The sequence below is a fragment of the Leptonychotes weddellii genome, chromosome 14 (genome assembly GCF_054177405.1).
Source record: "Leptonychotes weddellii isolate Sample4059 chromosome 14, ASM5417740v2, whole genome shotgun sequence".
Taxonomy (NCBI): domain Eukaryota; kingdom Metazoa; phylum Chordata; class Mammalia; order Carnivora; family Phocidae; genus Leptonychotes; species Leptonychotes weddellii.
Window position 1 is genome coordinate 75,535,829 of NC_138382.1, and position 12,761 is coordinate 75,548,589.

At 48.2% G+C, this 12,761-nt stretch overlaps 1 protein-coding gene across 2 annotated transcripts in view; it reads left to right on the plus strand.

Moving 5' to 3' along the window:
* FUBP3 (far upstream element binding protein 3) overlaps positions 1–12,761 on the plus strand; it is a 51,207-nt gene that overhangs the window by 18,483 nt on the left and 19,963 nt on the right. For both annotated transcript variants that reach the window (XM_081803765.1, XM_081803766.1), the window contains exons 3-7: positions 5,888–5,921; positions 8,259–8,308; positions 8,677–8,748; positions 10,000–10,057; positions 12,089–12,251. In XM_081803765.1, the coding sequence (XP_081659891.1) occupies positions 5,888–5,921; positions 8,259–8,308; positions 8,677–8,748; positions 10,000–10,057; positions 12,089–12,251 (377 nt within the window). The remainder of the gene's footprint in view (positions 1–5,887; positions 5,922–8,258; positions 8,309–8,676; positions 8,749–9,999; positions 10,058–12,088; positions 12,252–12,761) is intronic.

A 12,761-nucleotide genomic window follows, 5' to 3' on the forward strand; every position in this document is an offset into this window, starting at 1 on the left:
GTTTGACAGTTGGCTTAGCCAACTAGATATCACATACAGTAGATAGAGATTATCCACAGAAATGAATGAGCTAATACTCTGTCGCATCAGTGTTACAACAGAGATACAACCGAAGCTTCTGTACAATACCTGCTGTGTTCTGTGTACCTGTTAACGTAGGGATTACTTTTAGATGTCACATTAAAAGTGGATTTACAGTTTTTCAAAACCCTTTTAGGAAATGTATGATCCTAAGTGGCTCTCTACCCTGGCTGGCTGTGAGGCCCACCCAAGGAGCTTTTAAAAACACATCTTGTGTTGGGGCGCCTGGGTGGCTCAGTCGTTAAGCGTCTGCCTTCGGCTCAGGTCATGATCCCAGTGTCCTGGGATCGAGCCCCGCATCGGGCTCCCTGCTCGGCGGGAAGTCTGCTTCTCCCTCTCCCACTCCCCCTGCTTGTGTTCCCTCTCTTGCTGTGTCTCTCTCTGTCAAATAAATCTTTTTAAAAAAAACAACAACAAAAAAAAACACATCTTGTGGTACAGCCTCTCTAGAAAACTTACAAAATTAAGCATGTGCTTGCCATTCAGCCCACAGTTAGACCTGTTTATTCTAGAAACAAAAATCTGTCCACAGATCTTTATAACAGCTTTATTCGTAATGACTCCAAACTGGATACAGCCCAGATGTCCTTCAGCAGGTGAATGGCTAACAAAATGGTACATCCGTACGGTAGAACACTACTCAGCAACAAAAGGAATGAACTATTCATACACGCAACAATCTCGATGAATCTGCAGGTAATTCAGCTGGGTGGAAAAAGCCAATCACAAAAGGTTACATACTATGTGATCCCATTTATATAACATTTTTAGAATGGAGAATAGATTAGTGATTGCCAGGATGTAGAGATGGAGCTGGGTGGGGGAGGCCCCTGTATAATAAGAAAAGATCACTGGAAGGAACCCAGAAGCCTGAATTCCTTTTCATGTGGATAAGGAAACTGATGTCTGGAGAAGTGGTTTGACCAAGGGCTGATGTCTGAGAAGTGGCAGAGGGAAGACTTGAACCCAAGTCACTGTCTCTCGTGCCATGATAGTGCATGCTGGGAAACGTGGGCTCCGGGGCACCTGGGTGGCTTAGTCAGTTAAGCGTCCAACTCTTGGTTTCGGCTCAGGTTGTGATCTCAGGGTCATGAGATCGAGCCCTTTGTTGGGCTCCATGTTCAGTGCGGAGTCTACTTGAGATTCTCTCTCCCTTTCCCCCTCCCTGTGTACATGCAGGTGAACTCACACTTTCTCTCTAAAAATAAATAAATCTTAAAAAAAAAGAAAGAAAGAAAATGTGGGCTCCAAAGTGGTAGAGTAGGGTTTGAATCCCAGCTCTGCAATTTGTTAACTATGTGACTTTGGGCAGGTTGCTTAACGTCTCTGAGCCTCTGTTTCCTCACCTGTAAAATGGAGTTAATACTGACCTCATGAGGTTATCCTAAGGATTATAACAAGTTATTTGTGAGTGAAACACCACTCAATATTTCCATCAGAACTAGTTAGTACACACACACTAAAACACATGTGTAGCTGAAATAAAAGCTTAATGGAATATATACCCTTACTATATATGATATACTCCATTTCTGATTTCAGTTTTTAATAAAGCTGGTTGTGATCCCCAAAACTGATTTCATGACCTCTGGCCTAAAGGAAAATAAGGCCCAGTGCTACAAACATGTATCATAGACCTGTTTTTCCTCTTAATGTCACTCCAGTGCTCCTCAGGTCAGGCTGTGGGCAGGCACTCAGACCGGGAAGGGCTGCAGGTGGGGGTTCCTAATGCCCCCACAGCCTTGGAGACTAGGTCAGGTCACTGCTCATCCAGAGCTTCCTCCTGGCCCTGCTAGACTCTGTGCTTCTTGAGGGTGTTGCCTCCAGACTGGCACAGTGCCCAGACCAGAGCGGTGTGACCAGCGTGCCTTCGCAGGGGCACAGGTGCTGTCCTGGGCCCTCCAGCTTCCTGGTTGGTAGAGCGGGCCTGGTGATAAAGCGTCTGCCTCCCGAGACTCTGGTAGGCCTGAGTGGGCTCAGCGGTGAGGTGCCTAGAAGACCGCTCGCCAAGGCCCGTGAGCCTGCAAGTGAGGGTGCCATTGTGGAGAATAGCTTCAGTTCACTCTTGATTTTTTAAAAATGACAATTTGCAAAATTAGTGACGGATTACTTGCCTAAGGACTTTGAGCTGAACTCAGCAGGTCAGTGTTTTGTGGCCCTGGGTGGAGAGTTGCTGCCTTAGAACACAGGAAGCCTCTGTCCTGTCCTTGGGAAGAAAGCTTTATAAAAGTGCTTAGAAAACGGCAGAAGGGGTACCTGGGTGGTTCAGTCATTATGCGTCTGCCTCGGCTCAGGTAATGATCCCAGGGTTCTGGGATCGAGCCCTGCATCGGGCTCCCTGCTCCGCGGGAAGCCTATTCTCCCTCTCCCACTCCCCCTGCTTGTGTTCCCTCTCTCGCTGTGTCTCTCTCTGTCAAAAAAAATAAATAAAATCTTAAAAAAAAAGAAAAGAAAAAGGCAGAAATCCCTGCCGCCGACTGTAGGTATTCCTGACCGTAACCAGGGCATGGAAAGGCATTGATCAGAGTCAGAGGAGCCGGGGGCCAGGGACGGGGGCAGGATTGTTCCCAAAATCTGTAGAGGAAGCTTTGGTTTATTCACTCGTTTGGTCAGTTACATAAAAAGTGCTGATGTTTTCTGCCCTGGCTGACCCACTCACCTGCCTCTGGTCTGCTGCTCTGTGCACCATGCCCACGCGTGCTGTCTGTGCTCCTACAAGGAGGACGGGGGCTTTTGTGAGGGGGGGCGTGGGGGTTAACTCTTAAAATTGCTGCATGTTAGGGCACCTGGGTGGCTCAGATGGTTAGGCGTCTGCCTTCGGCTCAGGTCATGATCTCAGGGTCCTGGGATCGAGTCCCGCATTGGGCTCCCTGCTCAGCAGGGAGCCTGCTTCTCCCTCTCCTTCTGCTCCCCCTGCTTGTGCTCTCTCACTCTCTCTGTCAAATAAATAAATAAAATCTTAAAAAAAATTTAAAATTGATGCATGTTATAAAGTTGGGTATGTTCCTTGGTGATATTTTGTAGCATTTCTTTAGGGGAAGAAAGAGGAAGACATTTTTCTCCTCGCTAGTGGGGAAGAATGTGTCCAGTGCCTTATTTTTTTTTTTTTTTTGAAGATCATTATTGAAATTGGCAGAGTATTACTCTTTAGAAAAAATTTCTCATATTGTAGCATGAGTCTTTTCTATGGGAAGCTCATTTTCCCCTAGCCCAGACGGCTTCCCATTATGTGGTGTGCCAGGTAAACGAGAACCACACCTGTGTGTGTGTGTGTCTGTGTGTCTGTGTGTCTGTGTGTATGTGCGCTCGCGCATGTGTGTGCAGGAATGGAGCTGGGGTGAACTTCTGAGGGGAAATGAAGCATTGTGGGCCAGCATGCACCATTAACGGGAAATAGGACTGATTGTATGCAGCATTTTGCCTTTTTTACAGTAAAATGACTGTAGTTACCATGGAATTGAACTTGATAGGTCCCCATATGCCTCCCTTGTCGGACCCCTCTTCATTGTGAAGACTGAGGGGAGGCTCCCTGTTAGTGGAGTGGACGTTACCCATCCCCCGTGTGAGTGCCCGATATAACTGTTGGTTTTCACTTGTAGGCATCAAATGGGGCCTTTTCCGCAGGGACTGAAACTTTAATAAATCACACGTTTCAGCCTGCAGCTTCAGCATTTGCACAGAGGAAGAGTGCAAGAGTGCTTCCTAAGAGTCCACCAACTCCGAGTTGAGTCTGGGTTGGAATTTGATGTCTTTCGGTGTCGTGGCTCTCAGCAGTCCGTCTCTCGGCGGGATGCTGGTGTGTGCGCTTCGACTTTTGCTCTTTTCAAGCCCCTCCCCTTACCAGCGAGGCAGTGGGCACCTGTGACACGTACCTTACCAACAAAAAGGAATTGCCCTTTTTTGTGTGACAAGCACAAAATTTCAAGTGGCTTTCGACCAAGAGCCTTTTGAATGTTCTCCTGAATCTCATGAAGTTCTTTACAATAGCGTTGCCCTTTACCCTATTTCTGTAGCTTTTCTGGCCAAAATATCTGAAGATCATCAGCCTTTTGACATCTCTTACCAAACAGCACAGTGGGCCAGGAGCCAAGATCTGGCCGTGTTGCCCTGTTTGGGGACCAGATACCTCTGTGTTCTTGGCATGTCAAGGCATTTCAGTCTTTAGTCTCTCCATCTTCAGTGTATTCTTGACCCCCCCGAGAGGCATTCTGAAAGTGAGCAGGGAGACTGAGCTGGGCCCTTGAGTAGGGACAGCTAACCAAACTCAAGGGCACTCTTGTAGACATCCTTCTTCAGCCTGTATTTTTCATACCCACTGCCTTAGATGGTGAAGAGTCCTCTCATGTGCGCACCATCCAGGGACTGAGTATGTGACGAGGACTCCTTGCCCAAGGTTGTAATTGAACAGTCTTCACGTGGGATGGGAATCCTGAGCACCACCTATCCCAAGTGAGCATTTGTCACATTCTAACTGGAAAGGCAAAAAGAAAATTTGAAGATTCAATAAAAAACAATTCTCTTATCCCTGAGATAAGCAGATTAATAGTATATAATGTCGATATTTTGGCTGCAAACCATTATCTTGCTATTGATCCGGAAGAAATATGGTACTGACTCCGTAGCCTCGTTTACTTTTTGCTAGCATTGTTTCTTTATACTCTTTCTTCTTCTTTTAAAATACCATGATCTGGTTTCTTTTCCTTTGTCGTCTTAGGACCAGTTCCTGTCCAGTCAGAAGGACAGGGTTAAGTTCAGGCAGAAAGAAGAGCGGTTGGGAGTCGTAGATTTCAGATGTCAGACCATTCCACTCTTTGTTTGGAAGCTGATGTGCTTGACCCTTCCCCACTGATCTCCTGTCTGTCCTCCTTCTGACTTTCCCCAGAGACATATTTTTGAATGCTCTGGTTAGCACATTGCAAGGTCCATTCAGTTCCTCGGAATATGTTTAGGATTTATACTTTTTCATTGTCTGCTGACTGTTTCCTGGGCTGCATTTTCCAAAAGAGAAACAGCACAGAATCCTTTTTGCTGATGGCTGGTGAGGGAGACGCTCATCAATAGCTGAAAGAGGAGAAACTGGAACAAAAAGCGTAGCTAAAGTGGTTTTGTGGGAATGTGATTACAGAGTTGGTTTTCATAGTAAGAGGCTGTTTGGCACTGTTGTCTCTGTGAAATGGGCTTGAAAGGCACTTGCTCATTCCTAGCGTCCACTGCATATGGGCTGCTGTGATGGGTCAGCGAAGAGGCCCAAGGAAGGAAGATGCCAGATCCTCTCCTTGAGATGTTTATGTTCTTGGGAGGGAAGGGAGAATTGGGGGGGGGGGGGTGTTGCCCCGTGGCCGGCAGGAACATATGTGCATGTTCTTAGTGACCACAGCTGCCACGGAGCTGTCCTTAACAATGCTCCCAGGCTAGGAGGTTAAACCTTCTCATTTGTTTGAGAAAGAGGGAACCCTCACTATCTTTACATTGAGTCTGGATTCAGAGCAGGAGGGAGGTGGGAAGGGAGAGGGATTTAGGCAGGCAGGATTTTCTCCCAGGCCTCTCAGCATGCGGACACGCAGATCAATTTCTTACCCTGCGTTCAGCTGGACACTGGGTTAGAGACTGTGTTGATCAAGACGTCCCCTCCTGTTTCATATCATGTAACGCATTCATTGCAGCCACTGAGCCTAAATTACTGTTTGCTTTCTTTCTGCCTTTCTTCCCCCCACCCTCCCCGAAATGGTAAGAACTCGTGTAAGGATAGAGTTAGTTTATCCGAGCTAATGCTTTGATTTTTCTTTTCTCTTTCTCTTTGCCACAGTAGGTAACCAGTTAGGGGCCTTGGTACATCAAAGGTAAGCAGTGGGTTATGTTTTATTATTTATTGATCATTTCTAATTGTTTATTGATTCACCATCTGTACTAGAGTGTTAGAAAGTCAGAGGTTGAGAATGGGAAAACCAGGGGCTAGATTTCTTTAAGACTCAAGTTTTTTGTAGTCCTTCCCAAGACAGAGAAAGCTCAAAGGATAAACGAACAGGAGGTATTAAAAATCAGCCATTATCGTATGTAAACTTAACAGATCTCTGGAGTGTGGGAGCTGCTCTTTTCTCTCCACATACATCTAATCTAAAGAGAGAAATTTTCCATCCTGAGTTGATGGCTTCCCCAGTGTTTTATGAATCCTTAATGCCTTCATTTGAGCAAAGTCGTCCCCAAGAAGTGTGCATCGTTGGGCTTTCACAAGATAAAGTTTGTGATTCTCAAGGAGTCGTGGGCCTAGGCGGCCAGAAGCCCGGGCTCCAGCTCATGCCCTTGAGGAGGGACTTGCCAGAGAACCTTGGAGAAAGGCCTAGTTGTTTCCCTGCCTCAGTTTACCCTCATAGCCTTCCCTTAAATATTGAGGATTTAGATACAGAGACGTCTGGGCTTTAAAAAGACCAGTCTGTAAGATAGGATATTTGTGGTCACAATGTTATCCTTCAAAAAGAATAAAATATGCAGGAAACTGCCACAGTTTCTCTTCCCTCATGGATGACATTCTATGGTGTGCATCCGGTACTATAACATATTATCCTTAATCTTCACCAGCAATGATACAATTATATGCTCTTGTGTTCTACACAGATGTTTGGGAGTTTCTAGAAATCATGAGGCCTCAGTTAACCAAAAGATTTAACCTGGGTTTTGTTGTGTTATTGGTTTGCTTTGTTTTTTAATGAATTAGAATAATTTAAATGATGTTGCTGTTAGTATCAAACATAATTTTTCTATAAAGCCGTAATTAAGATTTTACTTTCCCAAGAATGTTCATACTTTGTTCATTCGACAAGTTTCAGCCTCGCAATCAGAATGGAGTTTTGTCTTCCAGGGGGCCCAGAGCAGCTCATCTTCATACATTCCTTCCTCAAAGAGAGTCTGCTCCTGCCGTTCCTGAGGGCTGAGGAACTGCCTGAGTTGTGTGGCAGTTTGTATTGTGATCGTTTTGAGCGGCTTCTAGTAAATTCCCCAGTAACACTTGCTGAGAACAGACGGTGCTACACACGGGAGCCGCAGTCCTGTGGCTGCACGCACGGGAGCACCGTGACCCTTCGCCACGGCCGGGAAACACTCCCTACAGGGACCCCGCGCCCTGTCCGGATGTGTCGGGCCCGCAGCGTTCCTGATTTAGGACGTTGGAATTGCCTCATTTGGGGGCGAACTCAAATATCCCAAGACGTAGGGAGGATCTCTGCACATGTATAAAGCGGGGGAGGTAAACTCGGGCAGAAGACGGTCTGCTCTCCTCAGACTGATGGAGTGGCGAATGCTGTTGATGATGCCGTCTTTCTCCTGTGTGCCCCGCTGTCCCTAAAAACGTGCACTTGATTCGATCTTCTCCATGATGGGTAAAAATCCAGCTGTGTGAGAGATGTTTAAAAATGCTTACCTTTTTTTCTTTTTAAACTACTTGCATTGAGCTTCCTCCTAAGGTAAATGTTTAGATTTAATTGCTTTCTGGGGCGTTGGGCAAATTAGATATTGTCCACAGTATACTCTGTGGCAAATCTGAAGGTTTGTTTGAAAGAACCAGTGCAGTAGTCATTTAAAAAAAAAAACAAAAAAAACCCACCCAACACGTAATGGATGGGATAGCATTTAACGAAAGTACCTTGCAGAGTAAGTGAGGTGATTATCCCTGTCCTGGTCAACACTGATTAGGCCTCTGCTGGATACTGGTTCCATTTGGAGCATCTCACCCGAAACAACAGATAAATTAGAGGGAGGCCAGAAAGCAATAAAAAGATGGGGAAATGAGGAATGCTGAAGAGAAATTCAACATTGCTGTCTGTATCTAGCAACGAGACCGGAAGAGGAGTCTAAACTAACTTCACAAGCCTCGGAGAGTCTTTTAAGTGTTAAGCAATACCAAGAAGAAAAGGCATTTGTTAGTAGAGTTGATGGTTTAATGAAAAATCAGAGGTTTCTTCCTCTGACACAGCGAGAGAGGAGGCTTGGATCTTTTCGAGAAGGGATTGACCAAAGGGCCCGTTAGATGACTCTCTTTCTTGAGGGCTGGGGACTTGTTGGCCGAACTGGCATGATTCATTTTAAGTCTCTGTCTTCCAGCATTGCCAACATGGGAAATTTGGGGAACCTGACATGGCCGTGAAATTCTTTTTATGTTTTTCCAAAATGTTCTTTGTTTTTAGGGCAGTAATAACAGAAGAATTCAAAGTGCCTGATAAAATGGTTGGATTTAGTAAGTATCCACATTATCTACTTTCCCCTGATGAATCTCTCAGTGTAACTGTCGCTGTGGTAGAATGCTTTGCACACTGTGTCCCCCAGAGCCCCAAAGGGCTGCAGGGCTCTCTCCAGGCTGAGAGATAGAGACCCACGCGTCTGCCTCCCCCAATCTCTCTCCCCACCCCACCTCTCTCCTCACTTCAGCTGGAGTACCCTGTACCTGTCCGCTGTGTTTCACATGTGATTTCCGTGGCTCGCTGAGGCCACCCTGCTTTGCAGTGCCGCGAGCCAAGTGTAAATGTTTGCTGAATTAATTAAGCCATTCATGCATGGTCAAATATGGAACGGAGTAATGTTCTGACCCTGTTCCATTTGTTTCAGTTATCGGCAGGGGAGGTGAGCAGATTTCACGGATTCAAGCAGAATCTGGTTGCAAAATTCAGATTGCTTCAGGTAAGGCTTCTTTTTTCCTAGATCTCCGTTTGGTAGAAATCAGTGTTTTGTCCAGTTTTCCAGATTCATTACCTTTGCTCGTTGCTTAGAAGTTTAGGGGCCTGGGTAAGTATGTGCGATTGCTGTTTTCCTTGTGCTTTTAGAGCTGGACTCAGATGAGAACCAGAAAAACCAGGGCAAAAGCGGGCCCGGAGATGAGGCCGCCCGTCTGGCCTCTGGAGGAGGCCCTCTGTAGTTCTGTGGCTCCGCGTGACCCCTGCCAGATACCTGTTGCTCTGGGAACTCCGTTTTCTGTACCAGGGTGTTATGCCAGACAGTGGGGCCTAGAGGAGTGCTGTGGCTTTGGGGTCATTCCTGGGGACTGCTCACTGGCTCCCCAGGATTAGACCACCTCTCCCTACCCCTCGTTGTGGAAAGAGGCCAAGGCCAGCTAGGGGGTTCTGGCTAAATGAGCACCCGTAAAACACAGTTCAGGACCTTTCCCAGCTGGGTCCGTTTTGACCATGAATTATGGAGAGAGGTTGAGGAAAAGAAGCATTCTTACGAAGAGTTCGAACAACTCGTTTGAGTTTGGTCTCTTTCCATAGTGCGGGAGGGGGCGTGGAGGACCGTTGACCAGAGAGGCATTTGTCTGTTTAAAAGATACACGTTACAATGTCTCGAAGGCAGTAACTGCTGTCAGTTATTTGTCTTTTTTTTTTTGGAGTTAAAGAATTTTAAGGGGCAAGTTTTTTAGGAACAAAGTAAAGCGTCGTGTGGTGTTGGAAAGCAAGCTTCTCCTCTCTTGTCAAATCGCCCGGAACTATTTCCACATAGATATCACTGCTCTCTTGGGAGATTCATGCACTACCCGGTAATAGGCCTGATGTGCATCTACCATTAAATTGCTCACTGGTGTGCAAGCAGGTGACCTTACCCCACTCTGCAGGCGGAGAAACTGAGGAAGAGCGGGTGACGCGACTCAGGCACTTCTTAGCACACAAATGGGTCAGAAATGAAGCTGAGACTCCCAATCAGGACCCACTCTGAGGGCTCCGCAGCGTCCTGCCCGCCCCCCCTGCAGAACTTGTTTCTACTTTGAGCGTTTAGGGTGGAGCTACCAGCCTCCTGTTCTCTCCACAAGGGGAAGCAAACTGTCTTTCCCGGGGCCTGGGCTTCTGTGGGGCCGCTGTAGGAGCGGCCCAGAGAGACATGGGTGCACGGTAGCCTGACGCCCACCAACACACCTCATCTTCTTGATTCTTCTTATAGAGAGTTCTGGGATTCCAGAGAGGCCCTGTGTACTTACCGGAACCCCAGAAAGTATTGAGTAAGTTTATTTTATTTACTTTTTCCTGTCACTCTTCTTCCTCCTTCCCCACATGGGGAGACATGGAAGGGCAAAACTGTCACTGAACACTGTGGATCTCTGCCGCAGCCTGGCCACGAAAGCAGATGCTTCTGTGGAGAAGGATCTGGGAGGTGGCCACGCCAGGGGAGTTTGCTGTTACTTAAAACACATGAGGTATCACCTTTTTTTTTTTCCCAAACCCTACAGAATTTCTGGCAGCCGTCATAACATCCACTTCATACACCAGGTTCTTTAAAGAGCTTGCGTTCGCCCTGCCTGAAGGCTCTCATCAGCTTTTACTTCTTCCTTGGTGACACTTCCTTTCCCTGAGCAGGTCTGCCTTCGTGAGCCTGTCACTTGGTGAACCATTGAGAATCCTGGTACCAGGTCTTTTGCCTGGGGCTGATCCCATTGCCCTTTTGACATCCATGAACCAAATGAATTGACTCTTCGTGGCCATTGCTCCTCTCGGAGGGCTGTATGGACCGGTCAGAGGGTGTCCTGACTGTGGGGGGCCCTTGCAACCACCTTATGGCTGGCATTGCTTTCTGACCGTGGGACACCCGTGCCCAGAGCCTTGAACCACCAGAGGCAGGCCTTGTCGATCCACGAACCTCCTGGGGAACAGGGATGTACTAACTTAGAGTCTGCTCGCTCTCCCTTTTCAGTCGACTGAGTAGCGTTGTATTTGGGGACAGGGGTGCTAAGATTCTCTCTGGCTCAGTAGATAGGGCTGTTTTACTGTTTCCATTTCTCCGGGAGTCCAGATGAGTTTAAATTTTCTTGTTCTGCCGCAACATTGCAAGCAGTGAACCAGAATAAGTATCACTGGCAGGGGTGCGTTATAGGCCAAGGGGGGTGGGTTTGCTAGAGTCGAGGCATTTTTCTTCCAACACAGGGTAATTTAGTACACAAGCAAAATATTAAAAAGCTGGTGTCGCTGAGAAGACTGGCCAGGCCGATTCTGTACCCAGAGAGGCTCAAGACGATGAAAGGCAACATCTGTTTCCTCCCTTTCTCTCTTCTTTCCTCTGCTCTTCTAACCATTCCTGCTTCCTCTTCTACCCGGGCAGTCGGGCAACGGGATTGTAACTTTAGGAGGAAACAGTTTCATTTTCTTCTTCGGGTGCTGCATAGTAGCAGAATTCTTCCCTATCCGAGGAGCCAAAAAACAGACCATACATGGTGATTTAAAGAACAAATACCGCAAACCAGACCAGCCAGGGGAGCTTCTGGTGCTGAAAACGCAATTGCCCCAACAGGTGGCCTGGGGGGCTGGGCTGGGCGTGCTATGTCGACAAGGCAGTGTCCCTCCCCAGCCTCCGAGTCCCCCGGCACCAGACAGCATCACAGGGGAAGCGGGGGGCCTGGAGATCCGAGCGGACAGGCATGGAGCCGGCGTCTGTGGCTCTGCAGCTGCCCCAGGCCCCTGCCTCCTCTTCCCACCCCTGGAGACCACACTGGCGATCCATTGCCTGAGCTCAAAAGCCGGAGAGCAGGTTGGCTAGGGAGAAGAGATTTGGAGTCTGGGAATTCAGATGGTGACTACTAACCCTCGCTTTCTTTCTTCCCACCTCTCTCGTTGCTCTCTCCTGCCCGTATTTAACGAGTGTCTCTTGAGTGTCTCCTCTGTGGGAAGCATTATGGCGGACTGGGGACCAGGGAAAGGTGCAGAGGGATCAGAGGTGGTCTCCGCCACCGTAGCGGCTGACGGTTGTGATAGGAGACAAGACACGTTGGTGATGGGAACGCCAGACATCCTCAGGAGCAGAGGGCAGGCCGGACAGGGCTGTGTTGGAATGTTGGCGTGCGGTGTGTGTTGCTTTTAAATTCCAGCCCGGTAGCGTGGCGGATGGCAGAGACCTCCCGGGTTGTGGGGGCAGGAGCTGGAGCTGGATGGAGGGCTGCCTTGACTCCTTCGTGGTCCTCCCCCGGTGCTGTTTCCCTCCCATGGGCGCCCAGCACGTTCATTTAATGTTCCTTCTCTTGTGATTCTTTTCCCTCCCAAAGACAAGCCAAACGGCTCCTGGGGCAGATCGTGGACCGCTGTCGGAACGGACCTGGCTTTCATAACGACATAGACGGCAATAGCACGATCCAGGAAATTCTTATCCCTGCGTCTAAAGTGGGTCTGGTCATCGGCAAAGGAGGGGAAACAATCAAGCAGTTGCAGGTATGTGAGCCCTTAGCAGAGTGGCGCTTCAACGGGCCTTCTGGGATTGGGGGGGGAGGGCTGGTCCTAACTCGGATTCCCCCCGCTGGGCTGGCTGTACACCCCTTGGTGCAGAGCTTCCCAGCACCCTCTGGTGCCACAGATCCTCTGTTGGACAGATGCTTTATGAACAGGTACCGCGGCAGGTATGATGCCAAGTCCCGCGGCCCGCTGAGGCAGTGATGCTCTGTGAGGGTTGCTTTTACCACCAGGTGACAACATCTCAGATGAAAGTACCGTGTCCAGAGCTGGGGCTCTTAGCCAGCCGTACGCCCCCACGCTAGCTGTGGGATCTTAAATACGTTTGAGTATTTCTCGAGGGCTCGGAGCCCTGTCGGCCTCACTGCTGTCATGAGGCTGAAATGATACTCTTGATTTTATCTTTACCTAAGATCCTTCGCACAGAGCCCGTTACTGAGTAAATGCTCCCCAGACATTAGCTGCTATTGTTCCACAATCCCTCGTGTGAGA